Source organism: Notolabrus celidotus, chromosome 5 (genome assembly GCF_009762535.1).
Source record: "Notolabrus celidotus isolate fNotCel1 chromosome 5, fNotCel1.pri, whole genome shotgun sequence".
In the NCBI taxonomy this organism is placed as follows: Eukaryota; Metazoa; Chordata; class Actinopteri; order Labriformes; family Labridae; genus Notolabrus; species Notolabrus celidotus.
The window spans coordinates 34,928,391-34,953,449 of NC_048276.1; the positions used below are offsets into that span (position 1 = coordinate 34,928,391).

The 25,059-nt window shown below is 41.5% G+C and overlaps 1 protein-coding gene across 2 annotated transcripts; it reads right to left on the reverse strand.

Annotated features, from left to right (window-relative positions):
- On the reverse strand, positions 1–25,059 carry LOC117812220 (F-actin-monooxygenase MICAL3-like). 2 transcript variants are annotated; one of them, XM_034682858.1, is made up of 14 exons: positions 24,629–25,059; positions 23,614–24,489; positions 12,834–12,882; positions 12,612–12,755; positions 12,258–12,407; positions 11,663–11,803; positions 9,755–9,850; positions 9,476–9,628; positions 8,583–8,645; positions 8,435–8,492; positions 8,218–8,343; positions 8,007–8,121; positions 6,736–6,887; positions 1–613 (listed from the first exon to the last, which is right to left on the reverse strand). In XM_034682858.1, the coding sequence occupies exons 2-14, from the start codon at positions 24,154–24,156 to the stop codon at positions 487–489; spliced, it is 1,917 nt and encodes a 638-aa protein (XP_034538749.1). In that variant the 5' UTR covers positions 24,157–24,489; positions 24,629–25,059; the 3' UTR covers positions 1–486. The 2 variants fall into 2 exon arrangements, with proteins under 2 accessions (XP_034538749.1, XP_034538750.1); XM_034682859.1 differs by lacking the exon at positions 24,629–25,059 and having other exon boundaries at positions 23,614–24,559.

A 25,059-nucleotide genomic window follows, 5' to 3' on the forward strand; every position in this document is an offset into this window, starting at 1 on the left:
TATAAGAAAAGTGCTTTATTTTGCCAGGTTTCAAACTCACTTCAGGCAGGACTCCAGTTTATTGGTGATTGCACAGGATCATAACTTTTTGCTGAATCCAATCACTGATCGATCAACAACATCATTCAAAGCGAGGACATTATCTCCTCATACTGTCTCATACTGATTCGAGAACGACACAAAGACATCCTCCCTCTGTAAATTAGAGCCACTCACATCTTTACAAACTGGATTTTAAGAATCAGAGTCAGTCCACTTTGAAGTCTGAAGAAAGGGGAACAGGCCAGCACACTCGTACAGTATTAAACTGATCAATGCTTCTGTAATTTGGCAGTGAAAATGAAGTCACTGATCATGTGATTCTAACAGCAGGGGTTTCCATCAGTATGCATGCTAAGCTTTGGTTTGATATTAGTCTGCATCACATCACTGATGACACACTGTGCTTAACAACATCTAGGCTTTGTGATGGACTCTGATACAGAGTTACTCAAACGGCTTCAGGTGATTGTAGAGAGACTGGACGTACGTGAACACACACATGGGGTCCGGCTTGTCCCCCATGTCCAGCATGTCCTCCACCTCAATCAGACGGAGACAGTCAGCCTGCTGCCTGAAAGAAGAACATAATAAACGGTGTAAAGATAGATATGATGTACGTTTAGAATAAAAGATATCAGGGAAAGGGAAGAGCTGATATAACAGGACAATCACGTCCAAGTAGTCTCAGAAGATCCAAGCTCCTGCCAAAGTTCTTTCTGCTTGGGTTTCTTTCAGTTTAATCCATATTTTGGCGGGGTCCTACTAACCAACAGGTACAAAAAGCATATGAGTTGGGTCACTCAGCTGTAATTACCTGTGTAACTTTGTTTGTTTTGTTTGTTTTTCATCAGTTTCTTCATCAATGGTACAGAGAGAGCCAGAAGCACTATTTATTTATTAGTTTATTTGACAGGGACCATGCAAAACAAAAAAGTCCAGCCAGAGTTAGCTATAAGCTAATTTTCATCTGTGGTCCCTGGGCAGGAAGATGTAAACAAATGTACAATGCAAATGATAAAAACATACTAGCATTGAAAACAATTCATACTCAACCCAGTCCATCCCTAATAACAACACATTTGAAATTACATTTCATTGTCTCTAGTTTGATGCATCCAGATGATCACATGATTGTCTTTCCTTGAGCCATAATTTCAGTTTACTTTTAAAAACTAGAAATGCTGACTCCATTCTCGTCACTGAGGAAGCAGTATTTGTAATCTTGTATCTCTGCCTAGTATACCCCAACTGGTGGAACTTGATACTTGCAGCTGCAAACCCTCCATGCCAACCTCCAAACTCAGGACTGGATGCAGGACCCCAGAGACAACAGAGGAATGGAAGGAGCTCACAGTTATGAGCCAGTTCCAACACTAGATCCAGTGGCTCTTAAAGGAGCTCATCCAATTCACAAGCTGTAATTGTGTTGAGGACAGCAGCAACCATGCAGCTGCAAGAAGAATGGTGTGAAGCAACAGGCAGTGCATGCAAGGACCCTATCCATGATGATGTAGAGTCTGGAGAAGATGAGGACCCTTGAGATATTTGACTGTGTCGTTTTTTGACAGTATTGATTTGTAACTAGTATTTGAGATATTGAAATAAACAAATAAAGCTACTTTTGAATGTATGTGTAAAAGTGGGCGTGGCCATTTTTGCACCAAGGTGTGTTTTTTGTGCAAAATAAATGTTTGCAATGAATTCAGAATCCTAAATAGCACCTAGTTTGACCCCTCACAAGCTGCTGAAGGCAGAACTTCAATTTCAGTCTTACCGTGTCTGTGTTGTGTAGCTACCTGCCTTGGGACTACGGATGAAATTTAGCATCTGTGCTAAGTCCGGTGCATTTACATTGATGCTCAATGCATTAATGCTGATTAATGTGCATTGTCCCAAATCAATAAAAAATGAAATGAAATGAATTTAACATTTTCAGTTATTCACCAATAAGGTTCCAGGGATACAAACTTTAAACAGCTGTCATGTATTTTTCTACATGAGTTGAGATTAAATCTTTCAATATGTGTCATTAGAGACCTTTATGAACACATTGGTGAAGAACATTTTTTGATAAGGAATTTATTCCCAGATTGGCCAAATATGGGTTAATGTTCCCTGACTGTTATGGTGAAATCCAAAAGGAAGTTCAGAAATTCAAATTGAATGCTTGATTTGGGCAGTTTACAGTTTGTAAATGATGATAGCAGCAGTGTTAACGTGTCTGTATGTTAAATTGGTTAGCCAGGTCATAAGTCGGATAACGGATGGTTAGTAGGAGGTTTAGGGAAATAAAATCCTAACAGGGTGAGACAAGACCTCTTTGCAAACCATACATTATCCCTTACTTAGCACATCACATGTACTGGTTTTCTTCTAAGACCAGTCCCCTTCATCATATGGGAATGGATATTTTGTTCCCAAGTCTATTTCAAGGTTAGGAAGATGAAACTTTTCACAAACACACCCTTGGGTTCATAAAGTCATGTTCTTCAATAAGTAATACATAATCAAAGGTGAAAATGATGGAAAATGAAAATATTTAACTTGCAATTTGTGGTTTTTAAAGCATCTTAATACCTATCAAAAATATTAAAAACAAGTCTAGTGAAATTTCAAAAACAAGCAAATAGTGGGGCCTCCATTTTAATCCTGGTTCTGGTCATGTTCAGATTGCTCTATCCTCCATTTTAATCCTAGAATAAGATTTGAATGTAAACAAGCAGTGTCACAGTGTCACAGTGTCACATGGACGGAACCTTCAGCTTAGAATGTGTCATTGTGACGCAAATATCAAAGGACAGGTCTTTTCTATATATGAAGCAAATGAACAGACAACTGGATCATTTCAAACCTTTCCAAGAGAGACTGAGAGAGAAAACTGACAGAGCCGTACAACATGCATGTGAAAACGAACGCAAGAAACCTCAACGGGAACAATAGGTCCTTTAGAGGAGGAGCTGCACAGTGCAACATGATGAAGGCTAACAACCAGCACAGGAGGCCTTTTAGAGGTCCAAGAGGAAGAGCTGTGCAGGAAGGACCGATGGAGATGGACAAACTCCAACAAGATAATTTCCAGCTCAATCAGATGCTGAGTAGAGAGAAGGAACAATGTTTCAGAGAGAAGAAGGAGAGGATGCTCCAGGTTAAAGACTTGGATATCACCAAGCAACAACTGGACAAAGAGAGACACCTCAAAGAAACATTCATGGAGAGGTGCAAATATCTGGAGGGACTCCTGGGTGACGACACAGGAGAGAACTCTCTCATGCACTTAGGGAGCACCAACAAAAGAAAGAAGACCTCTAATGGCTTTGAAGCAATGCAAGTCGACCCCTCGACCAGCAACAAGGTCTTAGCAGATCTCCAGGCAGAGGTGAACAAGAACAAACTACTGCAAGAAGAACTGGACAAGGTCAAAGCTGCTCACCATGAGATAAGTGTCAGTTACCAAAATGACATGGTCAGTGCCAAGCAGATGGTGGAGACCCTCCAATGTGAACTTCAGAAACAGAAGCAGGTTCACACTGACAAAGTAGTGCAAGACCAGACTGCCATTACGTCTCTAACATCTGAACGTAACACTCTCAGTCAGAAGATGGCAGAGGAGAAGAAGAGGCATCAGGCTGAGATCCAAAGCACCAGGCAGCAGATGGAGACCCTTCAGCGTGAGCTTCATCAGCAGAGGCAGACTCACTCTGACAAAGTGTCTCATGACAAGAATGCCCTCGCAGCTTTAACAGTGGAACACAGAGCACTGGGTCAGAAAATGGCAGAGGTGAACCAGAGCTACCAAAATGATATGATCAGTGCCAGGCAAATGGTGGAAGCCCTTCAGCTTGAGCTTCAAAAAGAAAGACAGGCTCACTCTGACAACGTGTCTCATGACAAGGATGCCTTCACAGCTTTAACGTTGGAACATAGAGCACTCGGTCAGAAAATGGCAGAGGTGAACCAGAGCTACCAAAATGACATGATCCGTGCCAGACAAATGGTGGAAGCCCTTCAGCTTGAGCTTCAAAAACAAAGACAGGCTCAAGCTGACAACGTGTCCCAAGACCAGTCCGTCATCATGACCTTAAAGGCTGAACACCATGCCACATGTCAGAAGATGGCACAGGAGATGGCTGTCCTGCAGAATAGTGCCCTCCAAAAAGAACAGATGATGGTGAAAGAGCTGGAGAGAGTCAACACTCAGCTCGACGCCCAGAAAGACTACGAGGAGCTCAAAGAGCTGAAGACCACGGGCGTGGGGGTTTTCAGAGCAGCAATTCTGGAGGAGAGGAATAAAGTCAGCAAACTCCTAGAATACCTGGAGGAGTACAAAGCGACACACCAAGAGCTCAATAACAAGTACACATCTGAAGTTCTTAGTGTCCGACAGCAGGCTGAGAACCAGAAGCATCAGTCTGAAACAGAGATCAAGTCTTACTCTGACAAGCTGACACAAAGCCAACAGCACATCTCCCACCTGAGGGCCGAACAGGACGCCCTACGCCAGCACTGCCAACAGATGGAGAGCTTCTACCTGAGGAAGCTGAATGAGATGGGCTGTCAGCGCTCTGAAGCTCCAACTTAAAACTGAGCCATGACTTTGGTTTTACTCCGGGCAACTCCGGTTTCCCCCAAAACATTACAACAATAAAAATATAATATGCATATAAAGTTATACTCTGTCGTGAAAATTCATACAGTTAAAGATGTCAAATATAAATCTGTGTCACAACATTTACAAAAACTACACTAGAGCTGAAGTCAGTAGTAATGATCTATTCATTTGTGGTATGTCCTGGTTTTGTAGGTTTCAGGTGCTTTTGGTGTTCATTGCAACACAGATGAGTCAGGCCGAGTTATGAACCCACACATAAAAATAGTTTTGCTTGATTTCCAAACAAATTTAGACAACACATAAATAGCAATTAATTTATCCACCAACTATTTAGAAAAATATAGATGAGGCAAGAGGCAGGGTAATAAGAGTGGAAGATTAATAAGAGTAAGAGTATTGAAGTAGAAAGACAGAAGACTAAAGTTACTTTCTATATTTGATTTGTAAAGAAAGAACTTTACAGTAACTTAGTTACCTTTTGATCAGTTACTTACATCACATGTTGGTGAGTCTTTTTCTTGTTCAAATTAATAAGCACAGGCTTAGTGGGCGTGGCCGTTTTTCCACCAAGGAGTGTTTTTTGTGCAAAATAAATGTTTGCAATGAATTCAGAATCCTAAATAGCACCTAGTTTGACCCCTCACAAGCTGCTGAAGGCAGAATTAAACATTTTCAGTTTTTCACCAATAAGGTTCCAGGTACACATACTTTAAAGAGCTGTCACAGATTTTGCTACAGGAGTTGATATTAAATCTGTTAATAAGTGTCATTAGAGACCTTTATGAACACATTGGTGAAGAACATTTTTGGTAAGGATCTTATTCCCAGATTGGCCAATATGGGCTAATTATCCCTGACTATATGTTAAAGAGAAGCGGCAATCTCCAGTCTCAAAATATGAAGCTCATGCTGGCTGCAGAAACACCAGAAACCACATACGCACCCAATCCAAGAAGACGATCTTTACAGCAGAAATAAACATGTTTACAGCCTGGTTCAAAAAAACGGCTTGGGTCTATAGAGCTAATCTCTGTATTGGCACATACTGTACAGGGGGTGAATTTATTTCAACACAATGGTTCAGAAGATATTAAGATAACGAGTTTTTGGCCAAATAAGGACATGACTGACTTTCCTGACAAGCGGGAACACATAGCTGTTGGCTATGAGGCTCAAACCCTGCCTCTTTACCTCACAGTCTTTTGGATGAGTTCAACATTTCCAATATGGCTACCACCAACGATTGGCTTCAAAACAGCATTAAGGAACAGATGGGTGACGTCACAGATACTACGTCCATTATTTTCCCAGTCTATGATTAAAGAGGGGGTATCATTTTCATATTTTAGTCTTTATATTGTCCCTCTGATCGCTTTGTAGAAGCTTAACATGATTTACAGCTCGAAAAATTCTGTACCTATCTCGTCTTTGAAACCCCAAAGTTCAGCCCCAGTCTGAAACGCTTCATTTCAGCTACTGTCTCTTTAAGAACCAACCCTGTAGCACACCAGAACCCAGCTTTCTGGACTCCTCCTTCTCTGTTATCATGCAAGAAAGTCGGGTTTCTCTTTTTAAAATGACAGACATGCTCTTTTAGGAACCTTCACCAACTGGTGATGTCACGATTTGAGCAAACCTCGTGTTGATCTCGCTGAATTCTCACGTGACTTCTTAAACAAGCCTTTGAGAGCAGCCTGTAATCTCATTGGGGGATTACTCCAACACACGCATACTTACAGTTTGGAACTTTGCCCACATTTAGTAATGATGTCTATTTTAACAAGTATTTTTGTATTGTAATATTAAAAATCATAATACCACCTCTTTAAGTTTGTTACCCCGTTACACCTCTATTAGAAGTTTCTAGCAGTAAAACAAAAGCCTCTGACTGAAGTCAAACAAGACGTGAGTTTCTCTTACAAACAATAACAGAAATTTGAGTCAGAGTCTCAAAGAGGAAGAAGATATTTTCATAATTTGTTATATATATTCATATAATCATTGCTTGCTGTAATTGTTGTGCAGACAGTAATAAAGAACGTGTATGTGACACAGTCTAATTCAGTCTGTGTAGTTCAGCTTACTCTGCAGTGGTGAAGGCCTGCTGGAGGTTCTGTCTGCGGCTTGCAGGGTTCAGCACGTTGTAGTCGAACTCCAGAGGGAAGAAAGAGTGGACCAGAGCACAGAAAGCCATCCCATCGCTCCAGCTGGACGAGAAGTTCTGGATATCGATGTTCTGAGAGAAAAGGAGAACAGCGTTATCGGGTGACTTCATGGGCGTCCTCTGTGATACCGTGTCCTGTTCTTTTATGGCTGCAGAGGTTTCATTGAATTAAAGACTTTCAGATTTCAATTTCTCCACACAATGATGAGAAGCTGGCTGAACAGATCATGTATCAAGTAGGCCAAAGACCCTCCAGAGCTAGTAAAACCTGTTGTTTTCAGAGTCAAGACTGAACTCTGGGGCTTAGCTTTCTTTAAGTCAGCATTATTCAGACCTGTGTAAAATACATTTTAAACTTCAGATTTTTGCTAAATGGACTTTATGTTGAGACTGTATAAAAACCAGCAGTCTGTTGCACCAGCTGTGCGTAGGTTGTGTCTTAAGTTAGAGTGTAAAGTCCTCACTAAAGCATACGTTGAAACTAGTTAGTTTGTAACTTAAGTTGTGTCATTGTTTGGTTTCTCCACTGAGACGTAAGGTTCATCTTAAGTAGTAGACTGTAATGTCCAAACTAATCTAAACATTGTTGCAGATATGACGTTTACACTTCCAGCAGCCAATCAGAGGAGAGCAACAATTTTGATGCATTGTTATCTTTCGTGCCTAATCTTCTCAGAACTGACCAACAGGTGAATCAAACTAAAGTAAGGTGATAACTGCAGCCTAAAGCTTAATCTGCAGTGTCTATAATAACAGTGACATCGAGGGGTAAAATGATCAACTACAAGATTAATACTCAGGAGCACAAATCTTGGTCATTCGCTAGGCAAACCCTCTATATCTCCTCATCCTCCAATTCATCCCACCTTTCAAAACGACGCTCCATGGCAGCTGGTACTCTACAGAGGACTTCACACCTTCTAGGAGCTAAGTGTAAGAATTAAGTTGTAACTCAGGCTGACGTTGGAATTATCTCAGCTGGTGCAACGGACAAAACGTTAGTAGAGTGTGAACTTCATCCTAAATGAGAAATTACGTTCAAACTAGGCTACATTTGAACTTACGCACAGCTGGTCCAACAGGCTGCAGATGTCTAACTAACCAAGTGTCTTAAAGTTATTTAAGGAATATGGATTCAGGATCAGAGAGTTTTCAGAGCATCATGAGTTCAGGAACATCCTGCTGTTGTACCTGATAGCCGATGGTCTTCGAGCGACACCACTCCAACAGGATCTGTTTGATACCGCTGGCACTGGACATTCCAAAACTCTGAGAGCGCTTCAGTTTAGGTTTGGAGTCCTTTGGTCTATTCAGGAGAAATATAACTCAGTGTTCATAAAGTGACATAAACATCTATGGCTTAGGACTCGGATAGGGAGCACATTGTGAATATGTTTCTTACTTTGTGGGCTCTGAGTTCATCCTCTCAAAGAGAGCTCGCTTGGCCTGAGCTCCATTGGCGCGTGGAAGAGTTTGTGCTTTCATCACATCCACCTTAAACTCCACCCCCGCTGACTTGTTTGATTTCCTGCTCAGAGACAATGGAAACATATTCAGATACATTTAGAGTTTATCTACTGATGGGCGGTGAATGAATAGGATTTAGAGACATGGCTTACTTCTCCAAGCCTGGTGAGAAACCGGATTTTATGATTGACTTGGAGGGAAGTAATTTTTCTGCAAACAGAGAGAGAGGAGGAGGTCAGATGGAGGAAAAACACCAAAGAGACTGATGCTTAGCACACACATGCAGGGGCCATGTTTCACCTGCAGGCTGAGGGAAGCTCACACTTCTCTTCAGGCTGGGACTTGGAGTCTTGAGAACTGGTACTGAAGTGATAACAAAAAACAACATTTGGTTTAGAGTGGAGAAACAAGGAAAACATAAAAACAGCAGATTTGAGATCTCAAACTGAGGAAACAGTGGATTCCTCTCTCTCAGAGGGGAGCGAGTCTTTGCCCCAAGTGGGGGAGTTTAAGTATCTCTGGGTCTTGTTCGCGAGTGGGGGTAAAATGGAGCGTGAGATCCAAAGGCGGATTGGTGCAGCGTCCGCAGTGATGCGGGCGTTGCACCGGACCATTGTGGTGAAGAGGGAGCTGAGCCGGAAGGCAAAGCTTTCAATTTACCAGTCGATCTACGTTCCAACCCTCACCTATGATCATGAGCTGTGGGTCGTGACCGAAAGGATAAGATCTCGGATACAAGCGGCTGAGATTAGTTTCCTCTGAAGTGTGTCTTGACTCAGCCTTGGAGATGGGGTCAGGAGCTCAGACATCTGGAGGGAGCTCGGAGTAGAGCCACTGCTCCTTCGCATCTAAAGGAGTCAGCTGAGGTGGTTCGGGCGTCTGATAAGGATGCCTCCCTGAGGCCTCCCTTTAGAGGTGTTCCAGACACGTCCAACTGGGAGAAGGCCCCGGGGTAGACCCAGAACTCGGTGGAGGGATTATATCTCTTGCCTCGTCTGGGATCCTCGCCTTGGGATTCCCCATTAAGATGTGGAAAGAGTTGCTGGGAAGAGGGATGTCAATTTGCTTGGACTGTTGCCTCCGTGACCCGACCCCGGATAAGTGGAAGAAAATGGATGGATGGAACTGAGGAATAATGAGTAAATGTTGGCTTTAATTTGAAGGACTGATCTGTGTCCCCTAGTTGAACTCACCTCTCTTAAAGGGATATTCCCCGGGTTTCACTGTAGGGTCCTGTGGTGACAGACTCTGGTTCTGAGCTGTTGTAGCAGAAGATGATGAAGAAGACTCTGTGTTTGAAGTAGATATTGAAGAGAGAGGCAGCTGTAGCTTGGGTTGACTGACATCTAATGAAGAGAGGAATAAGCACATCAACACATACTGACTTCAGTTACAGCATCACACTCGTGTTGATGTTGTTTGTGTTATATTGTTATTGTCAGAGAGAATAATTCTCTTAAGATTTTACTGACCACGTTTAAACAGGTGTTCGCCTCTCTTTGTGCTCGGGGACTCTGGTACAAAAGGACTCAGTACAGAAGCAGGACTCGGCTCAGGTCTGGTTGCAGCTGTGAGAGGAAGATGGGGAAGATTCTGAGAAGCAGCAGCTGACTGCTCTGAGGAAACCTGGGACCTCAGATGTCTGATTTTAGGTCTTCTTTTTAAACATTCATCTTATTTTCACTGGAGCTTTTCTGTTTACATTTTTAACTGAGAAATAAAACGTCTTTAGTTTTAAGGTTGGTTTAATTATGAGGGTGTTACTGACAGCTGGAGGGGTTGTTACTGATTGGTTAGTGAGTGGTTCTTATGGAGTTGTTAGGTGGTTATTAAAGAGTTGTTACCATAGACTGTATAAATAATGGACGTAGTCTCCGTGACGTCACCCATTTGTTCCTGAAGCGCTGTTTTGAAGCCAATTGTCAGCGGGTGCCATATTGGAAATGCTGACCTCAACCAAACTTCTGTCGAGCCATGTCCTTATTTGGGCTAAACTCGTGAGTTTAATAACGAGTTATAAATAAATCCACCCGTACAGAGTGTGTCGATAGAGAAATGAGCTCTTTGTACCTAAACAGTTTTTTGAACCAGGCTGTAAACATGTTTATTTCTGCTGTAAAGATCGTCTTTTTGAATGGGTGTGTATGTGGTTTCTGGTGTTTCTGCAGCAAGCCTCAAGCGGACGCTCGATGAACTGCAGTTTTTAGCACTTCCACAGACCGGAGGTTGCCGCTTGGCTGGGCAGCTCATTAATGTAACTTAAAAGTGTGTAAATGGGTCCCAGGGCATTGTTGAGTGTGGAAGAGAAGAGTTGTCACTAATGGTGCCTTCAAATGGAGTCTTGTTTTCTGGGTTCATGATGAGAGTGGCCATAATATGTAGGAGCTAACAGGACTAGCCAGGAGTCAGATGGAGTTTCAGGAATGTAGCATGGTGTGCTTCACTGAAACGTGGCTGCATCAGGATATTCCAGACCACAATGTCTCCATTGACGGCTTCCAGACTGTCCGGGCAGACTGGGATAGCAGTGAGAGCGCTGTGGGCCTCCGACCATATTATCTGCACAGGGAGATCTCACAGGTCATACTGGTAGCTGTTTACATCCCCCTTCTGCCAACCCGACTACGGCGTCCAACGTTCTCAACGCTGCCATAGCCAGACTCCAGATAGACCACCAGAGTGCCCTCTTCCTGATCTCCTGGAACTTCAACCATGGATTTATTTTATACAGAGCTTATTTTGTCTTCTGTACTTTTATTATCATTATTGTCATTGTATTGTATTTATATCTTATTAATTACTTTCCTCTATTAATACTATTTGATATTCTTACTTAAATTGTGTATAGGAGCAACTGTAGAGACTGAATTTCCCCGCAGGATAAATAAAGTATTTCCAATTCTGATTCTTAACGTATTCACGACATTGTAAGTCAAAATTTTCTGAAAGCATCAAGTTCACGAGTTGTGACGTGTCTGCTGACGTCTACAGAAATGGTGGAGCCCATGGACTCCAGTTTCACTCAAATACATGAAGTTGGTATGTAAATTAGTTAATGTTAGCAAGAGCAAAGCTTGTACAACGGGATTTGATTAACGTTTGCCAACTATGGGATCAAGAGGAGTTCGTTGATCCTCTGCTCGGCATCTCAGCACATATAAAAATTGTAATATTAGCATTTCCACTTATAAAGCCAGGAGGACGACGATCAAACTTTTGGCCTTCGTGTAGCCGTTGCCTCGTACGCCACCATACATGAGGACTAGGTGGAGTCTGACATAACAGCTCCCTTAAAGTCAAGCCAAGATATTTGGAGCTTAACAGACGTTGAAGATGTGAGAGACCCCATACTGGACATCAAATAGGACCCTTTATCTGACCTCTCATGAAAGGGTAGTCCCCTGTTGGAGCTTCTGCTGTAGCATGGACTGCTGCTTTAGGAACCAGTGCTGGAGACAGACCCTCTGGACTGGGTTTAGTTATCATGGCAGTGACAGGAAGATGAGGCTTGGGTTCACTATCTGAAAAAGGCAAAATCTGAATACAGCATGCAGTCAAAATGACATGAATGGATATGAGTAGTGATGGACAAATGAAGCTTCACGAACCAGTAGTTGTATTTTTTGACTCCTCTAGATGGTGCTCTCTGTTCAACAAAGGGTTGAAAGCTCACTGAATTGCAATTCATTGAGCCTTCATTTTTAAACCAAGAGCACCATCTAGAGGAGTCAAAAAATACAACTACTGGTTCATGAAGCTTCATTTGCCCATCACTAGTTATGAGTAACCAAGTCCTGGATGCTACAGTCGTATCTCTTTGTAGTTTCCCACCGAAGGAGTCAAGTTAATCAAACGGCACAATCAGGATCAGTTAGATATGAAGTCATGAGTGTTGTTAAACTGACACAGGAGGGTCTGTGTTGCAGTGGGGTTACAAAGGTGAATAAAACAATATACATGGAGTTTTTCACCCACCACATGTAACAGGGGACTCTGCTGGGGTTTCTTTAGGTGTGACGGGAACAGAGGGAAGAGACGGAGGGAGAGCTGGAGCTTCAGAGCCAGCTCTTGTAATTGAAGTGAGGGGCAGATAGGGTTTCGTCAAAAGACCTGAGTCTTGTTGCTCTGGAAGAAAGAAAACAGTTAAATATTGTAAAGTCAGAAGGATGGAGCCCTTGAGTTGATTCTGATCCAACAGCTTGGTAAAAGTTAAAGTTTTCTGCTGCAACTTGTTAAGCTTTAAACCCTACAGACTGTTCACAGGATGTCACAGAAGACAAGAAACATGTAAACTCATTTATTCTATGAGAGCTTCTATCATCATCTGACCAGGCTTGTTGGGTGTTTCCACAGTGGAGTACAGGGAGCTGCTGAGAGCAGGAGACTCTAGGTTTGGTTTGGTGATGGAGGTGAGAGGCCGGTGGGACTGAGCTTCAACAGTTTGAACCACATCCAAATTCACTGATGCACTTTCTGAGGAAGATAACAAACCCAAAGGTGAGGGCAGCTCGTCAGGTTGACTGCATGGAGCGTCTCAGATTATTGGCCTACCTTGTTTTCCATTCTCTTGTGCAGCTGGAGCAACATTTTTCTCAGCGCCCTGTTCAGGAAAGACAGAAGAAGAATAACACTTACAATTCTGTCCTCTAAGGTCTTTTTACAGATCACTTCCTTTAAAGAGGAGCTGCCAAGAGTCGGAGCTGGAGCTGCAGTTAACAACTGCTGTCAGATTGCATCTTGTTAATTCACAAGACCACAGCATCAAAATACAACATTAACACAACTGCAGCAGAACATCAATACAAGAATACTGTACATACAGTAAGTTACCAAATTTACATGAATTCAACCAATACCAGTGCATTTTTGTTGAAAGTCGCCCAATCAATGCAATGTTTTAGTAATTATTATAAATCAACTGATTTCCAGCATGCATGATGTCACTTTATTATATCCACAGTATTGAACCTCACAGGTCTGCAATGTTGTGTAGATACTATCAGGCATTACAGTCTTCAAGAACCAGAGAACAGGCCTGAGACATCCTGGAGTGACTGTCTCAAAGTCAAACTCTGAAAATGACTAATTAGTGCAGAATGAGCGTTTTTACTTTAAGCTGAAATTTAAGATAAGATAAGATAAGATAAGATAAGATACTGAATTATTCATCCCACAATGGGGAAATTCACTTTGCTTAGTAAAGATTGCTGGAAAAGCAAACCTAAGACCGACCTTTTAACTGAGTTTTATTCGTATAAACGTTTTATTTCACATTACTTTATCTATCTATTTATTTGTTTGTTTATTATCATGTTCAAATTTTAGTCACTTTTTATTTATTTATTTTATTTATTTGTTTATTATCACATTCAACTTTTAGTCACTTTTTATTTATTGATGAATTAATAATAATAATTATTGTTATTTTTATTCATTTATTTTAATTATAGCATCTTAATTTATTTTAATGGTTTAGTATTTTAGTGTTAATTATCTTGGAAATGTGTTTTATTTTGGTGAGTTTAATTTCCTGTGTTGAGTTTTAACATCTTATTTTACCTCCACTGTTTCCTCGTGAAGATATCACGAGAGCGTTTCCTCAGTTCAGTCAGCAACTTCTTTTTTATTTTATTCATTTATTTATTTTATTGTTATTATTATTATAGTTGCATATATTGTGTTCTTAACCTTAGGATTGTGGGGTGTGTTTGGAGTCAGGGCTGGGGATGGGATTAGGATGAGGGGGGGGTTATTTTCATATATATCTTTCTTTTTTAAATTTATTCTATTTTAAGTTTTTTTATGTACAACACTTTGTGTTACAATGTCATTGTATGAAAAGCACTTTATAAATAAGGTCTGATTGATTGATTGAAATACTTCTATACTTGAACCCTCGTCAGACTTTGAATACTTCTTATACCGGGCCCAAAGTAGGAGAGATGGAGATAATACTCCCCAAAAATCTGATTATTAGTTTTAAGAACAATACTAATGAAGACAAATGATTGAAATGAAGAATTCTGAAAGAACCGCAGCGTCATTTAAATCTGAGCTGTGTAAGACCTGCAGCAAATACTGTGAGTCTGTTTGTACATTTGGCTTAGCAACATCAATTGCTGGATTTTTAACCACAACAAACAAAGATACTTCTATTGTCTCTGATACCTCAGCATGCTGCGGAGCTAAAAATAATCCTTGGCCTTTATCGTCTGTGATAAGTTTGTCTCTGTGTGTGTGTGTGTGTGTGTGTGTGTGTGTGTGTAGTCACTTCTCTGAAAGTGTGATCTTCAGCTGTTAACAGCTGAAAACCTCTTCACTGACAGCTGTGGCCAACAAACCTGTGTTCCTGCTGGGAGGCTATTTTAGAATTTGCAATCAGTCCCTTTGCAAGAGTTTCCGCTCCACTCTTCTTACATCCCAATATAGCCCCAAATGGATGCTTTGGAAATCAGGCAGTTAGCCTGAGTGGTTCAAACTGTGTCTCCTGAATCAGCCTGAAGCTTGGGCCAGAACGTGCCCCCTCTTCGAACCCCCAGACTTTTGCTTTCAAGAGACCTGCACTGACCAGGCAGCTATGCAATAAAGCCATTTCAGTCAGTCCGTCAACGGGTCGTCAGGAGGCAGATTAGCACCGCCGTGATCTTTGGGCTCCATGTGAGCTCCTGTAGGATATAACAGTCTGACTGTCTGACCCCGTTAATCTCCTCAACCCAGTCTGGGTTTACCTCTGTATCACTTCGGCTCTCTTTTGGACACATCCAAAAATAATTTGGTTGAAGAGGAACAAACAATCACAAAGGCACGTCTATTGTCTCTGAAAAGAGGTCACATGGTTTTTATAACCACTGACGAACGAGCCTGTCAGTTAAAGCTGCAATGAAATATCACACAACCTGATTCAACATTTTCAAAACTTACACTACCAGTCAAAAGTTTGGACACACCTTCTCATTCAATGGTTTTTATTTATTTTAATTATTTTCAACATTGTAGATTAATACTGAAGACATCAAAACTATGAAATAATCTGGTTTTACCATAATCTGGATTACAACAGTAGTCAAATAGGGCTATCCATTGTGTACTAACCCTACCTCTGAACAACACAACTGATGGTCTCAAACACATTAAGAAGGCAAGTCATTCTACAAATGAACTCTTGACAAGGCTCATGTTAATTAGAAACCATTCCAGGAGACCACTTCATGAAGCAGACTGAGAGAATACCAAGAGTGTGCAAAGCTGTCCTGAAGGAAAAAGGGGGCTACTTTACAGAATCTAAAATATAAAACAGATTCTGCTTTGTTTAACACTTTTTGGTTCATTCAATAATTCCATATGTGTTCTTTCATAGTTTTGATGTCTTCAGTATTAATCTACAGAGTTTACAATAATTAAAATAAATACAAACCCTGCAATGAGAAGGTGTTTCCAAACTTTTGACTGGTAGTGTATTCTAACAGTTTTTATATTTCTCTCTTATATCAACCTAATGTCACATAAAAACAAATGAACTGCAACATTTCAACCAGATATTTAAACACTCAAACTTCGTGACACCTTCCAAAACCTTCCAACTGAGCAAATACACTCTTACTTATCAACATTTCTATGTTGACCATGAATCAAACAGCTTCTACTTCATGAAATATGTCTCTCAGTTTAACTGCACACTTCCCTTGAACTCCTCAGAATATTTCAGCTTCTTTCGACCAACTTCATTGGCTTTAATCGGAGCAACGTCATCATCAAACCGGTCTAACGGCTCTTGTAAAGCTCTATCATAACAGTTCTAACAGACAAAGATCAGATCCCACTCTACGCCTCACTTAGCAGAACTAAAGTATCAAACGGTAGACAGACTTAGCTATGAACAAGATGGTAAATATTTGGGAGAATCTAGCAGCTAAGAGGCCAGATGTTTCTAAGGACTTGGTGGAGACCAAAACTGATCTAAAAGAGACGTGGATTTCAGACTTTGAGTCTTTATGTGGGCATTAAATATGATATGGTAATATTGCTTTGTCTTTACTGGATGTGAAAAGGAGAACATGCATGCTAACAAGTGAGCCGTACTGCATATGGTTAAGCAGAAAGAAACAAAAGTTTGAGATTTTCTCAAGTTAGTCTTATTAATAGGGCCACCAGGGAACTGGTGCACTGACACACTGGGATCCTATCTCCCCCCCTGCCCCCCAACCCCCTCATCACTTACTTTAACTCTCCCTGTCCCTTTAAAGTTACTAACCATAGACCTTTCTGGAGTCCCTGAGCTCCCTTGTCTCGTAGGTTCCTCTGAGCTGCCGTAGACGTCCTCCTGCTGCGTTCCAGCCTCCAGACTCCAGCTGATACGGACGTGCTGGACTCCAGCGGCAACAGCTACTACTACTCGTCTCATCACTATCACCGCTCCCTCTCTCTCTTATTCTCCTCTATCCCTCTTTCCAGACCCAACTCGGTCGAGGCAGATGTCTGTCTAACATGAGTCTGGTTCTGCTCGAGGTTTCTGCCTGTTAAAGGAAGTTTGTCCTCGCCGCTGTAATTAGCTAAATACTGTGAGGTGCAATGCTCATGGTGGATTAAGGTGGGGTCAGACTGAGTCTTATCCTGTCTTGGTGTTGGGTCTCTGTTCATAATTTGACATAGAGTGGTCTAGACCTGCTCTGTTTGTAAAAGCGTCTTGAGATAACGTTTGTTGTGATTTGCCGCTATACAAATAAAGATTGATCTCAATGGGTTCTCATCTGGTAAAGTAAAGGTAAAAGAAAAGAATTGATTGAATATTCATCCAGGCACTTCTCATTGCATTCAGCTTAAATGCAACATGAGACCAGACACAACAATCATCCAAAGTGGGATGACTGCACTAAAGTTTGTACTCAAAGGCATTCATTATGCTGCACTTCTGTGCAGATGGAAGAAGTTTCATTGGGAGTTAAAAAAGAAGAATGACTGCTTTCACTCTTTCACTTGCTCCATGAAGAGGGCAAGGAAAAGGATGAACTCAGTCAACCTCAAAACTTCTGAGGGAAGATTTTAAATGTGAGAATGTCAGAGAAGGTGAGTTATTGATGAATCAGGGCACTACTTCTGACGGGTGAGAAAAGACCAGATGATTTCAGCACACAGGAATGTTGGCTGGTCGTGCGTTTTGACATGACAGCTGGCTGTCCCTCTCGGCGTGTAGGCTGGGGGTATTATTGACGGGGACGTACACGCAATTCGACTTTCCATTCGGAGATTTGAGACTCGGATTGGCTGGGGAGAGGGATTCCTTTGGGATTGGGGTACAGAGCTTTATTTATATACATGCCTTCAGAGTGTGCTTGAGGGTTACGTCATAAAAATGCAACGCAATATGTCTACAGCTTGTTTGTCAGCTGGTCTACTACTACCCTGACTGGTTATGGGTTCACTCCCAAATTGTTCAACTTGATTAACTAAGCATATTTGAGTTAGGCTTGTATCCCTGTGATGGTGCCTTTCCTCATTTAAATGTGCAGGATTTGGATTTGGAAAATCTTTATTGTCCCAAAGGGGCAATTTGGTTGGCAACAGTAGTCCCCACACACATCATATGCACACAAGCAATACACATAATAACTAAAAACAAGTTTACACATTTAATTTAAATACATAACTACGTAACTCCTGCGGATAACATCATTTATTCTGCATCTCAGACCAAAGGTACTACAATCCTATGTGAAATGGCAACAACCCTACAGCTTGTTTAAAAACCCAACAGCTGAGGGCACACATGATCTGAGATATCTGTTAGATCTGGTCCTCCTAGTATAAGTGAACCTCCTCCCTGTTGACAAAAATCTAAACTCTGAGTAAAGGGGGTGATGAGGATCTTCAAGGATGGTCTTTGCCTTCTGAGTGGCTCCCACTTGGTAAAGATGGCCAAGATCATAAAGATTAGCGCCAACAATCTTTGGGCAGACTTTGACGATATAACCTAGCCTGTTTTTGTTAGAAGTGCTGAGGTTAACATCAATACTATGTACAAGGAGCTTGGAAATAAATGCATTCAATTGAAAATTATACATGGATGGCATAGGACACCTCAACAGTTAGTGAAACTAATACCAACAGACACATGCTGGAGGTGCGATGAGACTGGTGCTTCCATATATCATATACTGTGGACATGTCCTGTACTCATGAACTGGTGGGAAAATACTCAACAAGTTCTTTATGAAGTGCTGAAAAATAAATGTAAAGTTTCTGCTAAACTGACTGTTCTAGGCTCTACTTGTGAACTCAAAGACTCTGACCTGTCCCCCTTGGAAAAGAGATGGATCTCCACCCGCCTCCCTATGAAGAATGGGCAACAACCATGGCTGAACTTGCTGTTTATTAAAGAGTGGCTTATTGCTTGCTGGACAAACTGGACCAATACATGCTCATATGGGGCCCTTACACAGCGTGGCTGTCTGTTTCTGAAACTTAAGAGGTCGATCTAATAGCTAGATTTAAAATGTGTGAAGGATGCCTATGGTTTACCCAATTAAGTGTGGTTGGAGCTTACGAAGAACTTACATATAGGATAATAAACCGACTAGATCTATACAGGGCCAAATGGGGGAGATACATTGATCTCATCACGGGACCATAGAACTTAATCGAGTTAAGAGCTACTCTTTTAATTTTGTTTTATTGATATAATAATTTAGGTTGATCAACCCCAACGAACCCTGAATGAAAAAATGTAAAATCCTGCAAACCATCTAAATGGAACAAACTGGTCTAATTCTGCCTGGTGATGTAGACTTACAGACCCCTGTATTTTGATGATTATACTACAATCTGTAAATGGTAGACAACACATTTTATGTTCAAGTGTGCGTACCTCTCTTTAAGTTACATACTGTTATCATTATCATTTAATTTTACTGTTAGTGTTATTATTTTTATTTATATACATAGTCACTTGTCTATTTGTAATCTTATTCCTTTGTTTTCGTCTGACTGATTACTTTGTCGTCATTGTGGATTGTCCTGTGTGGATAATGTGTCCCGTTATTGTTATTGTGTGAAAATGTGAAAACTAATAAAAAACTGTGATCATAAAAAATAAAATGTGTGAAGGATGGATGTATATTCAGTATTTGGGACACAGTGTGAGGTTTTGTCTTTGTTTGTTTACCCTCTGTCTTTGTCAACATACTATGTCTATGTTACACTTGGGAGTGTATGTTCATGTAAGATGGAGTCTTTTTATTTCTTGTCTGAAAATCAATACAAACTGTTGAACACGAGAAGAGCTGAGGTTACCAAACCAAGAGGTCATCGCAAAAGTTAAAAAGGGCGTTGAATCAAAGTAAGGAAGGTTACATTGCCGTGTTGCAGACGTTGCTATAAAGTATGCAGAGGCTCCAAAGAGCTGAAGCTCAGTCCCAAATCACAGACCCAAAAATACATGTGCCCTTTTGGAGGACCTGCTGTTCTAAAAGCTGGTCATGAGCCTAAGTGGGGGGGGAGGGAAGGCTGCCAGTTTGTGAGCATGTGTGTTTGAGGTGGGGTGCTTTAAGTTCATTTTGGCCAATGAAAGGATACAGTCCCTTTCACTAGTCTGCAGTTTAAGATGGTTGTTTAGTATCTAAATATATTAATAAAAGGTGATGCACTTACACAGAAGTATTGCTCATAGATGAATATATGAAGCTGGGGTCATAAGTTAAATATATGTGTGATAAACAAACTGCTCAGTTCTCAAATTCTACTTAGGCCCTCTGCACAAATAATATCCCTGCTCTAATCTTCGTCACCGCATGGAGGTTTTTATAGACCAGGAAAGCCCCGTTCATGAACATGTCTGATCAGGGAGATTTACTCAGGTACACTGAAGCCCTCGGGTCGGACAAAGTACCGCGGTGTTCTGATGAAATAGGTTGTTGAGATGATGCGGTGATCTCTTGTGACCTTTCACAGTCACACTGTAAGCTTTGTGAATGAGATTTGTTCCCGGCCTAGTAAACCTACGAAGGGAGTTCTGAGAGTCAGGCGTTCCAGCTGAGAGCCAAACACTGAACAGAAGCCCCCTCCAAACACAAAGACAGAGCTGCTGAGATTCCTTGGCATGGTGGAGCACTGTGAGTACAGTGACATAAGTCTGACATTAGCACAGCCCGAGGAACACAGCAGAGCCGGTCTAAGAGAGCACACTGACGCCAGGGTGTCAAAACACAGTCCATCATGACAGTGCCACACCACAATGAGTACATATATACTCCCTGGTACATTCCTCTTTAGCATACATGCTGTATTTTCACCCTTGACCTTCCAACTATGTGACAGCCGGTATAACCGTTCAGAGTCTTTCTCACTTTTATAAACTCTTGTTAACATTTTACTCTTCGACTAATACCCTCAAAGAGTTCCTACATATTGAATCTGTAAGGATGGACAGGGTTCTTGGTGGTCTGATGGATCCTAGGGTCCATTTGTAGTGGGAGAAGTATCATCCACTTGCATCTCTGTGAGCATTGACCGTATGAAGGTATATTTGGAGTGCAGAAGAGGCAGAAAGCAGCTTTAATCTGACAACAGTTAAGATTTGTATTAAACTCTATAAACAGATATGATCCTAAAGTCTGATATTCTGATCAATCATGTTGTCCTTCACCTTAACTCACTTCTGTCAAGTCTGTTCACAATGACAAAGACACGGTGAGGGAGGGTGTGGCCTGGAAATGAGCTGTGGCTCTCAGAGGCTTTATGAAGTGACATGATATTATCACCAGAGGGTTACAAGAGTCCAGACCAACAAGCCCTCAAACTCATCGATCTGTTACAGAGACTAGGCTTCTTTGACTATGATAAGGAGTCTCACCATTACCTAAAGCCACAAACAATAATATGGGAAGCATATCTGTAATATCAGTCCCCTCTCTTGTGATATCATCCTCCAGTTTGGGTCCTGGAGGCAGACACTGTCTCTGCTTTTCAGGATGCTTCGAACTTTCTATTTTGAAACTCAGTTTTTGCTGGCTCAGGCTGCCATGAATCAATCTCTTCTTACCTTTCTATACGCTTAGACTAGCTACTATAGGTTTAGACTAGCTGCTATAGGTTTAGACTAGCTACTATACGCTTAGACTAGCTGCTATACATTAAGACTAGCTACTATACACTTAGACTAGCTGCTATATGTTAAGACTAGCTGCTATACGCTTAGACTAGCTGCTATACGCTTAGACTAGCTGCTATATGTTAAGACTAGCTGCTATATGCTTAGACTAGCCGCTATATGTTAAGACAAGCTGCTATATGCTTAGACTAGCTTCTATATGTTAAGTCTAGCTGCTATATGCTTAGACTAGCTGCTATATGTTAAGACTAGCTGCTATATGCTTAGACTAGCTGCTATATGTTAAGACTAGCTGCTATATGCTTAGACTAGCTGCTATATGTTAAGACTAGCTGCTATATGCTTAGACTAGCCGCTATATGTTAAGACAAGCTGCTATACGCTTAGACTAGCCGCTATATGTTAAGACAAGCTGCTATATGCTTAGACTAGCTTCTATATGTTAAGTCTAGCTGCTATATGCTTAGACTAGCTGCTATATGTTATGACTAGCTGCTATACGCTTAGACTAGCTGCTATACGCTTAGACTAGCTGCTATTTGTTAAGTCTAGCTGCTATATGCTTAGACTAGCTGCTATATGTTATGACTAGCTGCTATATGCTTAGACTAGCTGCTATATGTTATGACTAGCTGCTATACTCTTAGACTAGCTGCTATATGTTAAGACTAGCTGCTATACTCTTAGACTAGCTGCTATATGTTAAGACTAGCTGCTATACGCTTAGACTAGCTGCTATATGTTAAGACTAGCTGCTATATGCTTAGACTAGCTGCAATAGGTTTAGGCTTGGACTAGCTACTATAGGCTTAGTTGTAGGCTTAGAGTAGCTGCTAAAAGCACATACTTGGGCTTAGACTAGCTGTTTTAGGCTTAGGCTTAGACTAGCTGCTAAAGGTTTGGGCTTAGACTAGCTGCTAAAGGTTTGGGCTTAGACTAGCTGCTAAAAGTTTAGGCTTAGGCTTAGACTAGCTGTTGAAGGTTAAGTTTTAGGCTTGGACTAGGTGCTATAGTTTTAGACCAGTTGCTATACACTTAGACTAGCTGCTTTATGTTTAGACTAGCTGCAATAGGTTTAAGCTTGGACTAGCCACTATAGGCTTAGGTTTAGGCTTAGAGTAGTGATTAAAAGCATAGGCTTGGGCTTAGACAAACTGTTCTTGGCTTAGGCTTAGACAAGCTTCTAATGGTTTAGTCTTAGACTAGCTTTTAAAGGCTTAGGTTTAGGCTTAGACTAGCTGTTTTAGGCATAGGTTTAGGCTTAGACTAGCTGTTTTAGGCTTAGGTTTGGGCTTAGACTAGCTGTTAAAGGCTTAGGTTTAGACTCAGACAACTGCTACAGGTTTAAGTTTAGACTAGCTGTTAAAGGATTAGTTTTAGGCTTGAACTAGGTGCAATAGGCGTAACCTTAGACTCGCTGCTATAGGCTTAGGTTATAAATGTATCACTGAGCTACTATCTCCTCAGTCATTCTATCTAAATTCATATCCCATTCACTAATAATTCTTTATCTTCCAGGAGTTTGTGGCGGTCTTTCTGTGTACAGGTTCTTGTGGATCGTTGTTTTGGACTGCTTGCTGCTGTAGACCTGTTAAATAGCACTGCTATAATAATGATCAGTTATACTTTTATCATCATTTGTATTATTGCCATTGATAAAATAAGTCATATTTCACTTTTATTATTTGTATCTCGGTATGCTGTTTTGGCAGACGTCTGTCGACCATTGACTTTGGTTCCACTCCAGATTTAGGTTTGTTAGAAGGAAGTTTTGTTTTTCATGTCACTGTTGCCAAGCGCTGGGTTATGTTGGGTTATGTTGTATATATTTTCATAAAGTATACAGTCTAGCCCTCTATATGTTGAGAGTCATGAGGTGACTTTTGTTGTGATTTGGTGCTATATAAATCAAAATCAATCGATCAAATCTTATTATTAGTCTCAGTTTTGACATACGGTGCCACATCGGGTTGAGCAGTTACTGTTCATGTATAATTTCTTATATTTTATGTCCTCAGGAGTAAGGTAGAGAAGTCTTATCCTAAAATGTGACATGTTGGTTTGTATAAGTTAGAGAGGAACCCTGCAGTACCTCTATTAATATATTTTACTGCTAATGTTAAGAACATTCAAACCCAGTGGAGTTGTTCATATCAGTCAGGGTCAGAGTTGAATTCTGTTTTACAGCTTGGACTGTTGACTGTAAAAAAAAACATGATGAGTACTCACGTTGATCTCAGCGTTTCTTTTGGCTCTCCATGGAGGAAGGGCTGGAGATTTGCCTGTAGCTGTAGCAGCAGCTGCAGCAGAAGTATGGCTTAATCCCCCAATTGACCCTGATGGTTCAGGGTATGCGAAAGTGGACTGACTTGACTGGCTGTCTTCAGCTCTCCCAGAGTTGACCAGATCCCTCTGGTCCTCTTGGATCTTGGACTGTATCTGCACATGTCCGTTCTCAATAGTCTCCTCCACGTTCTTCCCCTGAACCTCAGCGGGACATCTGTCAATCTGGACCCCAGCGAGACCCTCCACCAGGCGGCTGAGGGCCTCTAGCTTTGCCCTGAGCTGCAGGTTCTCCTCTTGCAGCCCGGTAACCGCCCCGGCCAAGGGTCCATGAGTAAGGCACAGGTCCTCAATCCTCCGCTCTATGCGCTGCTTGAAGGCGCTGACGTCCACGTGCACCTCCCTGACGGCAGCTTGCAGGGTCGTCTGGAATTGAACCAGAGCCTCGCTAACCATCACATCCTGAACATTCTTTGTGGCTTCATCCATTGCTTCTTTAATGACTCTTACCGCCCCTCAGATTCAATCCAATCTATCAACCAAACCTTCTTATTCTTTGTCCAGGTCCTCAAAGTCAAAAGGGTTCAGGGTCTTGATCAAAGAACTTTGCACTCCTAACTAATTCCTTCTTTTTAAAAACCTTCACAGAAACCTTCTTCAGGGTTACATGCCAAACTTTCCGGGAGAGTTGAAGTTCAGATCGGTCTTAAAAGATGAGCCCGGTTGCTGGGAGAATCCTTCCTTGGCAGTATCTCATGAGTCCCATCAACCTCCATGGAGGACTTCTCTCAACGTGCATATTCTCTTACTCTCTCCTCTCATCTGTTCAAAGTAAGAGCAGTCGTTATTTATAAACTATGGAAAACTCATGCACAGTGTTATCCAGGGAAAAGAGATTAAGCACAGCATGGACAGATCAGGTTCTGGATGCATGCAGGGACTTCAGAATCATCAAACTAACCTTTCAAAGGGGATCCAGATGAAGTGGCAGACAGTTTGGATCCCTCTTCCTCTCTAGTGGAACACCTACTATGTGTTTCCTAGACGTTCCCCCTGCTCCCCCAGTCCAGAGTGTCTGAGCTATCTGTGTCCCCTCAGCTTGGGAGCGACAGGTTCGCCTCAGTATTTCGGGACGTACAGGGGTCAGGAAAAGATCAAATGGGGATAGGAGGGGCCGGGATTATTCAAATGTTTTTGTCTCTTGTTGCTTGTAAAACCAGTCGAATTGCAGTTTTTGGGTTTTCAATTTCAAGATTTTTAACACTGACGTCAAAGTGAAAATTAAAATCAGTCTGATGAAGGACTCAGCTCAGGGTGTCCCAAATCAGCTGAAAGAAATATGTTCATAATATTTGAAGTGTTTGTGACCATCCAGATTGTGCATCACATATG